Below are 20,440 nucleotides of genomic sequence, written 5' to 3'. Positions count from 1 at the left end.
TTTATCATGGGTGTGAAATTCCATGAAATGTTGGTGCATCATTCAATATAATTTTACAGCAAGTATATAATCAAGAGCAAAATGAAGGAAGTATTTGGATTCCATTAACTTATCTGCAACTCGAGGGCCTCAATCAGCTGTGACTTGAGATCAGCTGGAATTAAATCAACCCAGAGCTTTACGTTTGTTAAAAGGTGGAAAATAAATTAGGACGAAATTATCCGAATGGTCCATTGCCACAAATCGGCATTAGTCGAGTGTTGGAGGTCCATTGATACCTCTGCTTGGTACAACACTGGATCTGGGAATATATGTTTGATAACCATTGATTGCATGATAGTCCTCAAAGAAGCTCCCTGCAAAGTAGATATCGACAGGGAGCATTTGAAAATGTAAGATGAGGTTTGGCATCACAGGAGTATCAGCGAGTTGTGTTTCAAATGACTAAGAAAGGATAATGAAAATGCGCAAAAACAAACAAGGACAGCCATGATGTGGAATGGATATACGCAATCCAGACAAACTTTCAACAAATCTGTCAAATAGGATCAATTATCCCAAGGTATGTTCCGGTTCCTAGAAATTTGTGATCAGGACATCATTAAAGCATTTCTCCATGAGGCTTACCACTTGTGTAGGTATTGACATAGTACCTCCGGCCCTGCGGTGACATGTAACACTGCCAACCATGCGGCAATGGAGTGTGAGCCATTTCCTCAATTTTCTGAGAGCTTACTGGTCCAGGTTTCTGTCAAAAAAACACACACATAAATGTTCAGTTATTTTACCTTCACGGCATGACAGCAAAGCATTGATTCCTGCACAATAAATGTAATCGATTTTGTCAAACCCAGTAATAGATCATATTCTGTTTCCATGTACAGCTCGTTCTAGCTTATAAATAATAATAAGTGACAATTCAATGAAATTCAAGTCAATTTAAAAAAGGCTAAAGTTCTGATGGTCTAAGATTATTGAATCAACGTGAAGTAGTACCCATTTAATGCAATCAGACGTTTAATGTTTCATATTGATCCAGCGCTAGATTTGCTTAGGCAAGTGTGGTTATTAACAGGACTTAACTTTGGCAGGCACCATCCATATCTTAGCCCAATGATACATTTTCACTGGTGATATGGATTATGAAGTCTAGTGATTATCTTTTATTATGTTGCCCAAGAGTATTGTGCATGGTGTCAGAGGTTGATCAGTTGATAGGTCATACTTTTATGTTGCATGTGAAATGCCATTACTCTTAAAAAGTATATAATTGGGAGAATCATTTTTCTTATCATAGTTAACAATTATAATGCTTTCCTGGATGCCTGCTTCACAAGTGAAATTACAAAATTGTCAAGAGACAGTGAACAAAAAATGTTGACATTTATTCCAGAATTAAAGTGATCAATATATTGCCAAAAAATGGTGGAAACAAGATTGAAGGTGTGAAGATAGACCCAAAATGCTGGAGTAACTCAGCGGGGCAGGCGGCATCTCTGGAGAGAAGGAATGGGTGACGTTTCGGGTCGAGACCCTTCACCAAACTGATGTCAGGGGAGTGGGTAGTACAGAGATAAAATGTAGCCGGAGACAGTTAGACTGGTCAGAGAACTGGGAAGGGGTAGGGAATGGAGAGAGAGGGGGAAAGCAAGAGCTACTTGAAATTGTGAACACAGTGCTACTAAAGTTGTGCTACTAAAGGTGTGAATGTCCAGATAGGTCACATGTGTGGAGGAAGGAATAAAGTGAATGCTTCAGGCCAAAGACCAGAGTTGGGGAAAAGGAGAAAACACGTTTGATTTAAGTTGGGGAGAGGCCGAGGATCAATAGATTGGGTGAAAAGAGATCTCCCTGATAAAAGGAGGTTATTGTTGCCAGAGGGACAAGCAACACACAAGGTGATACATACAATAGTTTAATGGGAGAGGTGGGTGGGGGGAGGGGGGGGGGAGGGGTGTCATTAGGGCTGACAGAACACACAAGACTGGAGCAAAAAAGAATAAGGGGGTTCAACTGTTGAGATTTTGAGACCAGAACTGTTTCAAATGGCAGAAAGGCTGATAGCCAGACATTTGAGATAAATTAGTCATTTTCATATGATAGGAGCAGAATTAGGCCAGGGCTGATCTATTTTTCCCTCTCAACCCCATTCTTGGTTTCTTGGTCCTCCAAAATATTCCAAATGGAATTTAAACTGGAGGTGGTGGAGGGAGGACTTAAGCCAGAAAGGGTTTTTGGGAAGAAAGAGTTACCTTAAATTTAGTTGCATCTGGTTGGGTAACTATGGTAGGGTGAAGATTATTCCATGCTTTAATTGTGGGGGGGGGGGGGAAGAATGATTTGCTGTACACATCTGTCTTGGTAGCTGGTATCTCAAATTGGATCGAATGCCCTTGTCTACTCCTAATTGGTTTGGATTTGGTAGTCTATGTCGAGCTGGCCATTTAACATTTTGTAAAAACAGGTCAAACGGTGAGCTTCACGTCTGTCTTGGAGAGGGTTCCACCCCAGAGAATTCAGAAGAAGCTTATCTCCTGGCTTCTCCCATATCCCTCGACACCCATACTAATCACAATTCTATAAATCTCTGCCTTTGAAATATCCATTGACTTGGCGTTCTGGGGCTATGAATTCCACACATTCACCACCCTCTGACTGAAGAAATTCCTCTTCATCTCCTTCCTAAAGTTATATCTTTTTATCCTGAGGGACTCCCACTCGTGGAAACGGCCTCTCCATATCCAATCTATTCAGGCCTTTCACTAATTTCTGAGTTTCAATGAGGTCCCCCCTCATCCTTCAAAACTCCAGTGAGTACAGGCCCAGTGCCATCAAACACTCATCATGTTATCTCAATCATTCCTGGGATCATTCTTGTAAATCTCCTCTGGACCTTCTCCAGAGCGAGCACATCCTTCCTCCAATATGGGGAGCAAAGTTGCTCACTAGACTCCAAATGCAACTTGTCCAGAGCCTCAGCATTACATCCCTTTTTTATATTCTAGTCTTCTCTAAATAAATACGAGTATCACATTTGCCTTCCTTACTACCAATTCCACTTGCGAATTAACTTTTTGGGAATCCTGTACCAGTCACCTTGCACCTCCGATTTCTGTAATCTCACCCCATTTAGAAAATAGTCTATGCCTTTATTCCTACTACCAAAATGCATAACGCCAGAGTTTACTATGCTCTGTTCTATCCGACTTCCATGTCCACTCTCCCAACCTTTCCAAGTTTTTCTGCAGAGTTTTTGCTTTCTCTACACTACCTGCTCCTCCACCTATCTTTGTATCATCTGCAAACGGCCACAAAGCCTTCAATCCCCTCGTCCAAATCATTGAAATACAACATGAAGAGTAGCGGCCCTAGCATCGACCCCTGCAGAACTCTGCTAGTCACTGGCAGCCAACCCGAGAAAGCCCCCCTTTATTGCCACTCTTTGCTTCTGCTATCCAGCCAATTTGCTATCCATGCTAGTATTTTCCCTCTGATACCATGGACTCTCATCTGTAGCTGCCTCACATGTGGCACCAGAAAAGGCTTTCTGAAAATCTAGGTGAACAACATGCTCGGACTCCCCTATAGACATGATTTTGGACAAATATAATTGAAAGGTGATCAAAACACTGTCAAAGGAATCATAACATTACTGGTCACTCTACCATCCCCCTCGACTCCATCCAAGAACCCAACCAGTCTTTCCTGGTGTGGCAGAGGTTCACCTGCACCTCCTCCAACCTCATCTATTGCATCCGCTGTTCCAGGTGTTAACTGCTCTATGTCGGTGAGACCAAGCGCAGGCTTAGCGATCACTTTGCTCAACACCTCCGCTCAGTTCACAAGAACCAACTCGATCTCCCAGTGGTTCAGCACTTCAACTACACCTCCCATTCCCAATCCGACCTTCCTGTCCTGGGCCTCCTCCATGGCCAGAGTGAGTCCCACCGCAAATTGGAGAAGCAGCACCTTATATTTCCCTTGGGCAGTTTATACCCCAGCGGTATGAACATTGACTTCCCCAATGTCGGGTAGTCCTTGCTTTCTCCTTCCTTCCCCAGTTCTCCCACACCCTATGTCTCCGCCTCTTCCTCTCTCATAAATTAAGTTGAAACTGAAATGGATTTCAGTCTGTGGGTGTCCAAGGGAACAAGTGTTCTCATTGCTCTGGCGAAAACAAAACAAGATACTTTTTGAAGATAGACACAAAAAGCTGGAGCAACTCAGTGGGTCAGGCAGCAACTCTGGTGAAAAGGAATAGGTGACGTTTCGGGTGGAGACCTTTCTCCAGACTGGGAGTGAGGGGAAAGGGAAACAAGAGATATGGGCAGTTATATAGAGAGATATAGAACAAATGAGGTAGGTAGCAGTGAAATAAATTGTACAAGCCTCAAGTTTATTCACACAACACAACTGACAGGAAGCAGAGATGAAGATCAGTTTGACACAATATCTTAAGCAGATGGGTTCAGGTTTGCTGACTATGGAGCAATTGTAGGTAGGGCCAAATTTATAATTCACAAAACGTACAGGAAGGGCTCCACTGCGAGAATTTGTCAACGCCCTGTGCAAACTCAATGGTCACAGTCTTCCTGCCAGACAGCTTTTGAATATTTCAACACCGTGTATTTTGTTTTCAGATTAAATTCAGAATTTTTTTAAATATTTGATTAGTAAAATATTCACCCAGGAAAAATCAACTATAAAACATGCTGTGGATTCTACACATTGCATATGTTCTTGTAGTTTCATTTCAACCAAAGTACAATTGTAAGGGACTCAACCCGAAACGTCACCTATTCCTTTTCTCCAGAGATGCTGCCTGTCCCGCTGAGTTACTCCAGGAATTTGTCCATCTTCGGTTCAAAGCAGCATCTGCAGTTCCTTCCTACACATGCAATTGTAATACTCAGAGTATTACAAAAGTGGTATTAAAAGCTGCCCAAAGTTCATCTCAAATAAATAGCACATGTGTTTCTGTATAACAACATAAATTCCAGGTTTTTATATCGAGTTCCACAAAAGAATCCCAGAGGCCCAACAAATTAATCAGATTTGGGGCCACATAAATCATGCATCAAAAATGTATTTAATTGCAAGCTATGGTGTTTTTTTTAAAACAGTAAATTGCAGAATTTAAGAGTCATCAGATGAGGACTTGAATTGTCTCAGCATAAAAGGCCATGGACCAAGTACTGAGAGAATGGATAAATGCAGAAAGAAACATAGAAACATAGAAACATAGAAAATAGGTGGAGGAGTAGGCCATTCGGCCCTTCGAGCCTGCACCATCATTCAATATGTTCATGGTTGATCATCCAACTCAGTATCCTGTACCTGCCTTCTCTCCATACCCCCTGATCCCTTTAGCCACAAGGGCCACATCTAACTCCCTCTTAAATATAGCCAATGAACTGGCCTCAACTACCTTCTGTGGCAGAGAATTCCAGAGATTCACCACTCTCTGTGTGAAATTTTTTTTCCTCATCTCGGTCCTAAAATATTTCCCCCTTATCCTTAAACTGTGAGAAATAGGCAGTGTGGATGAGATGGGCTTAAATAACAGAAAATAGTCAATTTCATGCAAACGCATCAGTCATTAAAATAAATCTCTTTACCCAAAACACCAGAAGAGGAAAGAACATTTTTAATAAATCATCCCAAACAACTTCCTGCTTTGAGTTGACTTATCAACATAACTGCAAACTACTTCTACCTAATTTAGGCACTAACTAAAATGCTGGAGTAACTCAGTGGGACGGGCAGCATCTCTGGAGAGAAGGAATGTTTTGGGTTTGGGTTCAGTCTGAAGAAGGGTCTCGACCTGAAATGTCACCCATTCCTTCTCTCCAGAGATGCTGCCTGTCCTGCTGAGTTACCCAAGCATTTTGTGTCTATATTTGGTGTAAACCAGCATCTGCAGTTCCTTCCGATTCTAACTAATTTAATTTAATAACATTTCTATTTTCACATTCATGTGAATTTGCTTCATCCTTCATTATTTTGACAAACTTAATGTATTGAGCATTTTAAGCTATTTTTGACTCTAGTTAAACAATAATTTTGAATATATTACCAGCATTTCATGTTTTTTCTGCAGTGGGAGCAAAGTGTTCGTATCACCAATGCTTCACAGGCTATATAATTGTGTCATTTATTTATGAGCTCAGGTTTAATTTAATAAATGTTTGCTATCTGGTATTTAATTTGGTACATTTTTGATCATGACAAAAATCCCAGCATTTTAATTACTATTCCAATAATGTGTTTAATTTAAATAACAATATCAGGCAAGCAAGCAAACCCCCAAGATTCTCTGACATTTTTAATATTTGTACTTTTGATTACAAAGGGTGCAAAACTTCCCTCGCTTGGGCATTTAAGCACTCAAGATTTACTACACAAATGCACTGCAGACAGGATGGAAATTAGTACGTACTAATGTGACACCAAATACATTAGCACCAAATTTCACTGAGACATGAACCTATTTAATTTTATCCCTCAAAGTTCTCTTTAAAATTGGTGAAATTATTTGACAAAAGTCCATAAAGGATTTGTGGCCCATCACCACCTTAGTCAGGAAACAAGAGATAATAGAACAAACGTGTGCTTTGCTTTGTTCAGCATCCAGCTATGTACAATGCATCCGAATGACTGTCTTAACATACATTAAAGTTTATTCCTCCCAATTATGTCTTTCAACACAAACATTGCTGGAGATGAATAGGTTCAATTGTATGGCAATCCAATCCAATAACATCAACACAAACATATCTCACCTTCTACTACTGTGCAAAATGAGGAACGTTATACGAGTACATTCACAGCCAGTTCTCAACATGAACAATCTTGCTCACACTTATCAGCATTGTAATCCATTGAACCTTTCCACACTGTGCTTCCCACGACCGAGGCAGTTCGGATATTTATACTTTTGTCCACAACACATTAATTTTTAAGAAGTGCAGTGAAACCCTCGTACGAACGGACCATAGTTGGTGTCCATTATTGCCGAATGTCCACTATATCCGAGTAAGGTATTATAGTTGTATGTAGCAATAAAAAGAACTGCAGATGCAGGTTAATACACAAAAGGACACAAAGTGCTGGAGTAACTGAGCAGGTCAGGCAGCATCTCTGGAGACCATGGACAGGTGACTTTGGAACCGTTCTTCAGACTGATTCAGTCTGCTGAGTTACTCCAGCACTTTGCCTCGTTTCAACATAAGACTAGGCGTCGTTGCCACTGGTCTGTAGCAGTGAGCCCGTCTTCACTGGCTGCTGCATCTGCTGATTAGAGCATTAGTTGTTGCGGCTCATGTTGTAGCCCGTGCCTGACAGCGCTTTCTTCAGGCCGCTGCCAATGGCAGGACACGCTTGGTCACCGTGGGGCTTTCTTCCCTCTCATCTGCTGCTGCTTCTTCCAGTCAGCCGTTGCTTTGTCCACTCCCCCCCCACCACCTCCTCCTCTTCCTACTCCCCCACATTATAAACGGGTCTGTTAAACCGAGGGTTTACTGTACATACTCACGTTTATGTCTACAATATCTTGATCGTTTCTTGAATCAGTTGGAGAAACACAACAGCAAGCTCTCATGATCCGAATTTCTAATGCAGAATGTAACCACTTTGGACAATGTGGTCAGAGAGACTGTTTCCAGATCGCTGCTTTAAAGGATATAAACAGGGTTGTACCCAACTAAGAAATGCCAAGACTATTTGGTCATTTCCCAGCAGATTACAACATAGACTCTAGTCACCCCACCTACTTGACATTCTTTCCTTCCACTTCTAATAGTTTCATTTCGATAAAAAATATTTTTACAAGCATGCTTTCTATTCTTTGACTGCTTTTACTCCCAATTGGCCATAACTGTGACAGGATCATATCCCCTCCGAAGATTACAAACTAAATCTGGAGACTGACAATGGTGGGATGGGTTATGACACAGATAGCTGGCAGGACAGTCTAAGAACGTGTCAATGATCAGCCAGTGGAATTGAAAGCTATTTGGTGTTGGGATGGGCTACAATGACAGAAACTGCCAAGAGCTACAATTTAACCTGCTGCCAAAGTTGCACAAATTCTAGCCAGGAGAAAAATAAATTACATAATAAAAATGGTGGGCAGATAATAAAACGAAGCAAAACGGACAGGTTAAAGAGAGAGTAGCTGGATAAGAAATCGAAATGGGAGTAAATAAAGGTCTTACGTTGACATTCAAAACACACACATGTGGAACAACGCATTAGAAAAATCAGTAACAATCAAATTAAATAGTAAAAAAAAAAACTAGAAGGTAAATTAAACTTCCATTTTGAAATGGACTTTCTCTGATTGTACCTGCTTTAGCAACACAGACATATACATCAATAAAACTCAAAATATCATCATTTCAGAATAGGCTAGTCTCTAACAGCAATAAATCTCACTGTGCGAAAAGAGATTGAAGTTGTGTTAGCTTTTCCAATTCATTTTTAATTAGTGAAATACAGGACTTTTAAATAATTAATTGCTAGTTTCCCTTCAAGTCCAAAATGGAATGAACATGTGAAAGACCTTTAAAACAATGAAAAGTTGACTTCAATATTGTTGGATCAATATAGCACATTCTGTGGCAAGTCAAGACCCACTTCTAAATGTTTTAAGTCTGAATCAAGCATTTCTCCAGTTCCTTTAGTCTGAAGAAGGGTCTCAATCTGACACGTCACCCATTCCTTCAATGCAGAGATGCTGCCTGTCCGCTGAGTTACTAGAGGATTTTGTTTCTATCCTCTCTACACTATCTGTACACTTCACCCATAGATTTTAAAATTCTAATTTTCGTGTTTGCAGCACCCAGTAACTGCCCTCTTTCAATTTCCCTCCAAGGGACCTTCTCCAAACCTTGTATTTCTCATCTTGTACCTTCCTGCTGTTTGCATTCTCCACCCAAATTTCCAACTGATCCACTTCCAAACGATACATAGAGATGAGTTGGAAACTTGGGCAGAGAAATGACGTGGAATTTGAGCAGTACAAGTGTGAGGAGTTTCATTTTGGGAGGTCAAATACAAGAACAAGGTATGTACAGAGTAAATGGTACTCTTGCTCTTGGGAGCATTGAGGTACAAAGAGGTCTTGGGGTGCAAGTCCATAGCTCTTTGAAAGTGGCAACAAGTGGGCAGAGTGGTAAAGGTGGTCCATGCTTGCTTCCCTTTGTTTAGATTTTTAGTTCAGAGATACAGTGCGGAAACAGGCCGTTCTGTATTGCACCAACCAGCAATCCCCACACATTAACACAATCCTACACACACTAGGGACAATTTACACATACCAAGTAGACAAATCCAAGCCAATTAACCTACAAACGTTACAAACCATCGGAGTGTGGGAAAAAAGCCGAATATATCAGAGAAAACTGACGCAGTTACGGGGAGAATGTACAAACTTTGTACAAACAAGCACTTATAGTCGGGATCGAACCCGGGCTTCCAGCACTGCAAGTGCTGTAAAGCAGCAACTCTACTGCTGCGCCACCGTGCCGGCCTTGATCGGGGCATTAACTATAACAGCTAGCAGGATATATTGCAGCTGTGTATTGTTTTAGAGTTGCAGCATGGAAACAGGCCCTTTGGCCCACCAAGTCCATGCTGAGATCAATCACCTATTCACACTAAGTTCACAGTAACCCACTTTCGCATTCACTCCCTATACACCAGGGGCAATTTACAGGCCAGCTAACCTAAAAACTCCCATCTCCTTGGGATATGGGAGGAAACAGGAGCACGTAGAGGGTGCAGTCACAGAGAGAACATAGAAACTCCACATAGACAGCACCCAAGATCAGGATCAAACCTGCCTCTCTATCATCTTTGCTTCATCTCTATTTAAATTCTCCCCTCTTGCAGCCCAGAGATGTTGATTTTAAAAAGATGCCATATAAGGGTCAGTTAATTATACATTAACATTTTCTGCACTGCCATAGCAACATTAAAAAAAACCCCAGCACAAATAGGAAGGAACACTCACTGCTTGAACGTGTATGCCAGAGTTCTCACATTTTGTACTCAGGCACATGTACTCGAGCAAAGAGGGAAGTGATCTCACTCACATCAGTTCTCTAAAGATTGTGGCAATATTTATTCATAAAGGCAGGGCATGGATATGAGTGGCCCAGGACAATAGGGAAATTCACCCGGGACAGCAGTCAAAACAGCCAACGGCAAGTGAGCAATCTACTCACATGCAGTTCGATTTACACTCCCATTTAATGGGAATGCAAATTAAGCTGATGCTGCACCATCACTTCTTGAACATCACTTCCACCAAATGTGATGTCTGTTTTGTAATTGAACGGGCGATGAGGAGGATATCAGAGGTTAACAAAGGAAGCACCAGAACAACTGATGGTTCAGCATGAAGCTTGGAAAGGGATTTCCTGAATAGGAACTTGTGAAATGCAAAGCAAGCCTGATAGTACCCAAATATCAGCACACCCAAGGGTGAAGAATCGACTTTGTTTCTGTGTGTGTGTGTCGCTGTTACACAACAACACAGGGTTGGTGAAGATGATTACACTTTGCACACTGCTTTTGCTTCCTCGCTCTGATATAATGACAAGCTACAGCATTCTTCAACATCTTGCTTAGACGGCATTTCTACATGGGCGAGTATAGATTTCAAAAGCAACTCATTGAACTGTGAGAAAAGGATCATCACTGAAGTTATTCCATCCACACAAGAGAGATATATTTTATTGAAGGCTTCAGCAGAGATGCTGAAACCACAGTAGATTATTCATTCCGCCCTCGTCCAAATAATTTAGTGCAACTAAAGTGCCACGATCACAATAGTTGAAATAAATTGCCCAGTACAGATTAGAGCTTGTGTGGCTTAATATAAATAATTTACAGTGATTTGCACAATTATGATGAGATACATTTATAATGAAATGTCTCAAATGCATGGAAAATAAATCCTGCCACTTATTGCATTTTGTATAGTCTGCCTTGACTCCAGCATGCAGACTAGTTTTATAAAGCTCACAACAGATATCAAACTGTGCGTAGAATGGCTAGCTTCTCTCCCCCAATCAAACTAATCTCCCATTATCAGATCACAATCAGTTTATACAAGGGTTAACTATTCACGCCTTGAAGTAACCTTCTGCCATAACTCAAATCATTATCGAAAACCTACCACAATGTCTAAAAATCTTGTAGATCATCTTGGTTGAATTCAATATGAAATGACTCAAAAAAAGAAAGTTGACTATGTAAAACAAAAAATCTACAAGAATAAATCACTGGATAATACCTTGAATCAATGGACCACTAGTGAGGTCTTACCCCCAGCAAATCAATGGGCAGCGCCTCTTTGCTATGCAAAACTAAGGGTCTCAGATCAAACATAGAATAGAATAGTTTCTTTATTGTCATTGTAACATGAACCATGTACAACAAAATTTAAAAATGTCAGCCAGTCAGTGCACCATTCAAACATTTCTAAAAGCTAACGATACATACAAGATAAAATATTAAAAGATAAACAACTAAAATAAATATCATGAAAATAGCTCCACGCATAAACACCCAACCCTCCATCCTTCTGTCGGTTTCACAGTGTACCACAGTCCCTTAGTATGTATCGCCCCTGCGTTCCTTGGCGGCTACATTTAGTGCTTTTATAGCAGTGGGGTAAAAACAGTTTTTAAGTCTGTTTGTCCTTGTCCTTGTAGATCTGTACCGTCTGCCTGATGGCAACAGTTCAAACAGGGAGTGTCCGGGGTGGGAAATGTCCTTTATAATACTCTGGGATTTTTTGATGCAGCGGGAACTGTGTAAGTCCTCCAAGGTAAGGAGAGGGCAGCCGACAATCCTCTGGGCGTTGTCAATGGCCCTCTGGAGCGCTTTCCTTAATGAAACATTATTTCAAATGGTGTGGATTTTCAAATTCCCATTATCCAAATATCCACTGTTTGGAGGAAGTCGGCCCATCAAACAGACAATCTGACTGCAACCAAATTCATACCTAACTCCCAGTAGCTTGTTATCACTTGCTAATCTCAATAGACAATAGGTTCAGGAGTAGGCCATTCGGCCCTTCGTGCCAGCACCGCCATTCAGTGATCATGGCTAGTCATCCCCAATCAGTACCCCGTTCCTTCTCCCCATATCCCCTGACTCCACTATTTTTTTAAGAGCCCTATCTAGCTCTCTCTTGAAAGTATCCAGAGAACCGGCCTCCACAAAGAATGCCACAGACTCACAACTCTGTGTGAAACTCTTTGTTTCCTGTCTGCCAATCACTTCTCTATCCATGTCAGCACTCTACCTCCAATACCATGTGCCCTAATTTTGCCGACTAATCTCCTATGTGGGACCTTATCAAATGCTTTCTGAAAATCCAGGTACACTACATCCACTGGCTTTCCCTTGTCCATTTTCCTAGTTACATCTTCAAAAAATTCGAGAAGGTTAGTCATGCATGATTTCCCCTTCGTAAATCCACGCTGACTCGGACCAATCCTGGTACTGCTATCCAAATGTTCGGCTATCTCATCTTTTATAATTGACTCCAGCATCTTCCCCACCACCAATGTCAAGCTAACTAGTCTATAATTCCCTGTTTTCTCTCTCCCACCTTTCTTAAAAAGTGGGGTAACATTAGCTACCCTTCAATCCACAGAAACTGATCCCGAGTCTATAGAACATTAGAAAATTGTCCCCAATACATCCACGATTTCTAGAAACCACGTCCTTAAGTACACTGGGATGCAGACCATCAGGACTTGGGGATTTATCAGCCTTCAGTCCCATCAGTCTATCCAACACCATTTCCTGCCTCATATGGATTTCCTTCAGTTCCTCCGCCACCCCAGATCCTCTGGCCACTACTATATCAGGACCTCTGTACCTATGAAGCCTTCACTACTCCAGACAAAATACATAATTAATGAGAAAGTTTAATTTCTCTTGACATTGCTTCCCATGGCAACAACAAACACAATGGAAGTGATGGTCATTGTTATAATTCTGCACACTGCAACTGAAAGGTAACCCCAATTATGCAGCCTCTTCAACATCACCCTCCCACATTCCTGCCATCAAGTGGCTGAACAGCGCTAGATCTGATTCATGAACAATGAGCATTGGATAGCTCTTCTAGATTATCAACGTTGACACCATCAGCACTTTGTACAAATGCAAGCTTTAATACAAGGGTTTTTCATCATGTTTATTGAAATAAATTGCCAACTCAAAATTTACATTCAATGGTCTACTAATACTATTTGTGGATTTGTGGCATTATTCAGCAGAATGGAAGAAAACAGGACCCCGGGTGCTGGCCACAAATGCTCTGAAAGCAGCTAATTATTAACAGATGTCTTAATCAGAGCTGGACTAATATCTGCTGATGTGAGCAACATCTGGACAATAGAGATCATACAGAAATCTGGAACAAACCTTGACTTGTTTTGTAGGCATTTTAGAGAAGGATAGATGAAGGATCCGAACAGGGGTTGAGATGTGGGGCAGTTGAGGATAAAACAGTAATCTACAGACGAGGCTTGATGGACCGGTTGTACAGGTTTGTGACCTCCATTTGTAAGTGTTGAAACTAAATCTGAAAGGCATTTTTAGTCAATAACCCACATTTTTTACAAATAACCATTATTGTTTTCTTTAAATAAAAGTTGCTGTTATCTCTAATTTTGATAAAATCTTTCAAACTCCTTACACATCCCTCAAACTTTGTCGTCTGTTCAAGCTCAATATTCATGTAAATGTATTATGCATCCACAGACTGATACTGCTGGTATGTAAAGTCAAGATCACTGTTTGGATGGTAAAGGATGTGCTCAACGTCAATTGGTCCCAATGACATTTGAGAAATGTGTAAGAAGCTGGCTTAAACCAAAGATAGGCACAAAAAGCTGGAGTAACTCAGCGGGACGGGCAGCATCTCTGGAGAGAAGGAATGGGTGACCCAAGAACATTTGAGAAGTCTTCCATTAGTTCAATTACTCTTTCAAAATAGCTAATTCTTCACCAACATTGGCAACTGATGCTTTAAAACACTTTCTATAAAAGTTAATTTATTGTTTAAAAAAACCCAACATAGCTTGCAATTAAATTTATTTTTGATGCAAGATTTATCTGGCCCAAAATCTGATTAATTTGCTGGGCCTCTGGGATTCTTTAGTGGAACTCAATATAAAAACCTGGAATTGATCTTGTTACACACAAACACATGTGGTCATATATGCTATTTATTTGAGATTAACTTTGGGCAGTTTTAAATATCACTTATGTAATATCCCATGTATTACAATTGCATGTGTAGAAAGGAACTGCAGATGCTGGTTTAAACTGACGATAGACAGTAACTCAGCGGGACAGGCATCATCTCTTGATAGAAAGAAAGGATGATGTTTCAGGTTAAGACCCTTCTTCAGACCCATTATTTCTATCCACAGAAAGCCTTGTTGCTTTTCACTTAGTATGGCTGTCTGGCAACTCAAATTTCACTGTACCTTAATTGGTATATGTGACAATAAACTGGCCATGAAACCTTGAAGCACAACCTGGCAATTTAACCAGTTTAGAGCTTATACAAAGTAGTATGTGCTTGGGGACACAAGTTCAAGGTGACATTTATTAGACTGATAGGAAATGAACTAATCCCCTTTTAAGAAATGCACTGACTTTCTTTAGATACAAAAACCTGGGAATACTTTTTCCACCTTGTTCTTATGGAGTGAACTACTGAGAATGTTTATTGAAACTATTTGATATATCTAGCAATTCCTTTCACCTTAAGTGCAAGCATGTTATTGATATAGGAGCCGGATTGAACGCACAATACCCTGTCACTGTTAGTCAATATCTGTTAGCAAACAAGATTACATCAAAAACCCTGCTTCTAAACAGAGGCAAAGCTTGTGAATAAAATTATTCCTTCGTCTGTTCCACATTTTAAATGATGTGGAAAAACAAACAAAAATGTTCAAATAATTTCATTGCAGCTTCAAACTTGATGGCTTGTTTCAGTGGAGCTGCAATTTCATTTCATGCTCATTTCATGCTGTCTGTAACAACCCTGACCAAGTCACTCATGGTCACTTCATAATCACCACTTCAGAAATGTTGCAACAGTAAGGAATAAACAAAAGGCTTCAAAAGGCATTTTAAACCTTTGAACAAATTTTGAAACTTGTTTGTGGCAATGAAATTCTTAAAATACCGCAAATTTAAAGTTTTAAGTTTAAGTGTGCCTCTAAGAAAAGATTGCACCATCTGGTATGACTTTTGATACATTGCTGTAACAGGCACTGCTGTTAGTGGAGAGGATAGAAATGCCAATGATCTTGAAAGTACATGGAATGTACACACAGGAGAGAGAGAGAGTGTGTGTGTGTGTGTGTGTGTGTGTGTGTGTGTGTGTGTGTGTGTGTGTGTGTGTGTGTGTGTGTGTGTGTGTGTGTGTGTGTGTGTGTTGTGTGATGTATGTATGTATATGTATATATGTACCTCTGCCTCATCCTCCAGTTTAGATCGAATGTCCTTTTTAACCTTTGTGATGGTCTTATCAAGGTCGTATCTGGCCAGAGACATAGACTTGACCTTGACCTTGGGTGATGCTGCCCTCTGTTGAACCTATGACCGCATGGGTTTTCTCTGTGTGTTCCGGTTTCCTTCCACATTCTAAAGACGTGCGAGCTTGTAAGTTAATTTGCTTCTGTAAATTGCCCCTAGTGTGTAGGATGGAAAAGTGGGATAACATAGAACTAGCGTACGGGTGATCAGTGGTCGGCATCGACTCGATGGGCCGAAGTGTCTATTTCAACGATGTGTCTCTAAACTCTGTATCTTAAAACTCAAAAAAGTTCTCAGAAGAGAACAATGGTGCCAAGTGTGAAATGGTGAAGGCACTACATTTGGCACTGTAGTGCCAGAGACAATGGATAGGGCTAGAAACAGTGGCGAGTCTATAAAGCACACAAACCACAATGATCTTCAAAATGTAAAGCTAGAAGGCTATAAATGGAAGGGGGGGGGGGGAAATAAGAGGCGAGATGGAAGCCTCACAATTCCAAAGACCCATGTTCAATTCCTTTGCAGAATGTGTGGAGTTTGTATATTCTTCATTTGACTGTGTGGGCTTCCTCTAATGTTCGGTTTCCTCCCACATCGGTTTGGTTAAATGGTTACAGAATATTATCCATTAGACATAGGAGTAGAATTAGACCGCCTGGTGCATCGAGTCTACTCCGCCATTTGATCATGGCTGATCTATTTTTCCCTCTCAACCCCATTCTCTTGCCTTCTCCCCAAAACCTTTGAAGCTCTTACTAATCAAAGCCTATTAAACACTGCCTTAAAAATATCCAATGTCTTTCCTTCAGAATGAATTCCACAGAATCCCCACTCACGAACAGATCTTTGTGTTACGAAATGTGGGAGAACAATGCCTGGAATTTCAGAAGCCAATACTAATAAACGTTGTTATTTCACAAAGGCATTCGATAGTGTACATAGAGACACCCTGTGGTGAATTCTTAAAGTGTATGGCATCCCAGAGGCTTTCATAAACATCTTCAAGGACCTTTACAAGAGATTCAGTTGCTGCATCAAGGTTGATTCAGGAAACACAGAATTCTTTGATATTGTCACAGGGTTAAGACAAGGCTGCCTTCTATTCCCATTACTGTTTATTGTCACGATCAACTATGTCATGCGGAAGACAAGGAACAGACCTGACTTTGGAATACTGTGGAGAATGGGAAGACACCTCACAGACCTAGATTTTGCTGATGACATTGCACTACTAGCAGAGTCGAGACACCCTTCAAGAGATGACAACTGCTCTGGAGGAGAATGCATCAAAGGTTGGATTAAATATCAGCTTCCAGAAGACTAAGGCCATGCAGACTGGAGACCAGCAGCCAATAGACCAACTGATAATCAATGGGGAACCTGTAGAAAACGCCACAAGATTTACCCATCTTGGCAGCATGTTCACAGCAGATGGAGGTGTAGAGGTCGACATCAACTCCCGAATTGGTAAAGCTGCAACAGTCTTCAGACGAATGCAGCCAATATGGTCTAGTGGCAGGATATCCAAGATGCTAAAAGTCAAGCTCTTCCAGTCCGTAGTCCCCCCCCCACCCCTCTATGCCAGTGAGACATGGAAAATTAAAGTGAAGATGAAAAATAAATTGGATGCATTCCAACAACGCTGCTTGAGGAAGATCCTGAAGACTAGCTACAGAGACCACATCACAAACGAGGAGATCTACCAGGAAACTGCAACAAAGCTTCTCAGCCAGGACATAGAGGTACATAGGATGAAATTTGCAGGACATGTACTCAGCAACCTGATGGAAGAAGGAAAAGAGGCCGACCAAAACTCACTTGGAGGTGAACATTCCGGAAGGATTTGGAAGCCTGGGACGTAAACCTATCGAGGGTGGAAGACGTCGCACATAACCGAACAGAATGGCGAAAGCTTGCTGCCCAATGCACTCAACAGTGTGGGAGGAACTCGGTCTAAGTCTAACCACCCTCTGACTAAAGACATTTCTCCTCATCTCTCTAGGTATATCCTATTATTCTGAGGCTGCGCCCTCTGATTCTAGATGCTCAGAAGACCAGAAATATCCTCTCCACGTCCACTCTATCTAGGCCTTTGGTAGGTTTAAATGAGATCCCCTTTCATCTAAACTCCAGCGAGTACAGGGCCAGAACCATAAAACACCCTTCATATGTTAACCTATTCATCCCCTGGAGCATTCGTGTAAACTTTTCTCTGGACCCTCTCCAACACCAGCACACCCTTCCTCAGATATCAGGCCCAAAACTGCAAACACAATATTACAAATGTTGCCTCAGTAGCATCTTCTAAAGCCCTAGTATCACATCCTTGCTATTATATTCTAGTCCTCTCAAAATGAATATTAACAATGCATTTGCCTCCCCTACAACCAACTCGACCTGCAAATTAACCTTTCAGGAATCCTACATCAGCATTCCCAAATCCCTCTGCACCTCCAATTTCTGAATCTTCTCAACATTTGAAAATAGTTCACGCCTTCGTTCCTTCTGCCGAAGTATATGGCTATCCATGTTGCTACGTTGCATTCTATTTTCCACTTCTTTGCCCACTTTCCTGACCTGTGTCCAAGTCCTTCTACAGCTTCCTTGCTTCCTCAACGCTACCTAGTCCCTCTACCTATCTTTGTACCATCTGCAAACTTGGCCATCCAGAGGAGGTGAGCAATAATGGGGTTGGTGTCTTAATGGACATTCAAGAGGCAATGGGCTTAATCTGAAACTCCATAGACTCTATGGGCCATTTAGCCTTTGTTGTAACAGAAAACATGCGAATAAATAAGTCTAAGCAGAATGACTAATAGCAACTGATTAGAGCTAAGGGCATTACCAGAGCCCCCACACACCCACAATTTGGACTGTTCATACTGCTTAACTCTGGGAGGAGGTACCGCAGCATGAAGAGCGGGCCAACCAGGTTCTGCAACAGCTTCATCCCCCAAGCCATAAGATTACTGAACAATCAACAAAACCGAGGCTAGAACTTTTTAAATATCGACACTTTTTAAAAACTTTTTATATATATTTATTTTACAGAACCATGCACATGAGGCATTTTTATGGACGCACCTAGCACTTTTTTACTATTACTTGATTTTGGAGAGTCAAATGCAACGAAATTTCATTCAAGGTGCACTGTGTCTAGGTGTATATCTGAATGACAATAAAAGTTTTCATTCATTCATTCATTCATTCAATTATTCATTCATTCATTTATTTAATCATACATTCATTCATTCATTCAACTGTTCACTGTATTGGTGTATTCACCAAGCTGGCACTTTGTCAATATTTTCTTAAGTTGAATTGGTCTTATTCCTCATGGAGTCAGGACTATCTGACAGTACACTAGGTTTGTTGTATCTGCACCAAGTCATCAACTCCAAAGATCTTTGTTAGTGATGAATAAAACATTACAGGCAAATTCCAAGATCCTTCTGTAATCCAGATGATATCCTCATTACCGAAACAACTCTCCAGAAACCAAGTGCCCAGGGAGGCATTAAGCAGGTTACAGAAATACTATCAATTGCTGAAATGGAACAAACATGCATTTGTGCAGCATTAAAGTGTCTAAACTGTGATTCAGAATTGACAAGAATGGATCAAGACCAACCCAGGAGAGGTTTGCTGCTGTCTTGAGTGTGTGATAGCCAAGTAATGTTAGGAAACTGTACTCTTTCATTAACAAACTAAAAGCTGGAATCTTAAGAAGGATCTCGAAGAATCTCAAGAAGGGTCTCGACCCGAAACGTCACCCATTCCTTCTCTCCAGAGATGCTGCCTGTCCCGCTGAGTTACTACAGCTTTGTGTGTCATCTATCCACTGGAATCTTAAGCAGTAAATACACTCCTAGAGGAACTCAGCAGGTAGTCAATATCCGTGGATGGATACAGAAGCTGAGGAACTGTTCCGACTCAAAATATAGTCTGGCAATGCTTGCCATAGAAGCTGCCTGATCTGCTGAGTTCCTCCGGCAGTTTGTTTTTTTACTCTTTCCTTAAGTTTTATTTTTTTATTTTTATTTTAGAAATACAGGGTGGAAACAGGCCCTTCGGCCCACCATGTTTGCACCGACCAGTGATCCCTGCAGATTAACACTATCCTATACACGCTAGGGACAATTTATAAATACACCAAGCCAATTAACCTACATGTCTATGGTGTGTGGGAGGAAACCGAAGATCTTGGAGAAAACCCACATGGGTCACGGGGTGAAGGTACAAACCCTGTACAGACAGCAGTAGTCAGGTATGAACCTGGGTCTCTGGCGTTGCAAGTACTGTAATGCCCCCGTCCCACTTAGGAAACCTGAATGGAAACCTCTGGAGACTTTGCGCCCCACCCAAGGTTTCCGTGCGGTTACCGGAGGTTGCAGGTAGTGGAAGCAGGTAGGGAGACTGACGAAAACCTCCGGGAACCGCACGGAAACCTTGGGTGGGGCGCAAAGTCTCCAGAGGTTTCCGTTCAGGTTTCCTAAGTGGGACAGGGGCATAAGGCAACAACTCGACATGCCACCGTGCCACCCTGTTGCTTCAGTGTTACTCAAAGTTTCTATCTATTTCAGCGAGCAGAGTTCCTTTCATCAGATATTACAAAAACAAATCCATCTATCGGAGGTGAAGACCACTGGATGGTAGATTAGCTGTGTGGAGCCAAGCTTGGTAGTGAACATTCTCTGGTCCATCAGAACATGTGGAAACCATTCTGGATGGACGTGTGATGTCTGCAGCTATTTGCGAGTGTGGTTATCACCCAGTGATAATGTCGGCATACACTTCCGCCCACCCCCAAACCCAGCGAGGAAACCACCTTAAAGAAACTTTCAGCACTAGTTTC

At 41.3% G+C, this 20,440-nt stretch overlaps 1 protein-coding gene across 3 annotated transcripts in view; it reads right to left on the bottom strand.

Moving 5' to 3' along the window:
- Nucleotides 1-20,440, bottom strand: part of gas7b (growth arrest-specific 7b) — a 340,981-nt gene that overhangs the window by 171,396 nt on the left and 149,145 nt on the right. For 2 of the 3 annotated variants that reach the window (XM_055653722.1, XM_055653719.1), the window contains exon 2: nucleotides 628-748. In XM_055653722.1, coding sequence (XP_055509697.1) covers nucleotides 628-748 — 121 coding nt within the window. Of the gene's footprint in view, nucleotides 1-627; nucleotides 749-7,534; nucleotides 7,917-20,440 lie in introns of those variants that run through there. The other variant, XM_055653720.1, reaches the window with a different exon arrangement.

The sequence above is a fragment of the Leucoraja erinacea genome, chromosome 23 (genome assembly GCF_028641065.1).
Source record: "Leucoraja erinacea ecotype New England chromosome 23, Leri_hhj_1, whole genome shotgun sequence".
NCBI lineage: Eukaryota > Metazoa > Chordata > Chondrichthyes > Rajiformes > Rajidae > Leucoraja > Leucoraja erinaceus.
The sequence above is the reverse complement of the archived record's forward strand: the minus strand, read 5'-3'. Positions and strand labels throughout refer to the sequence as shown.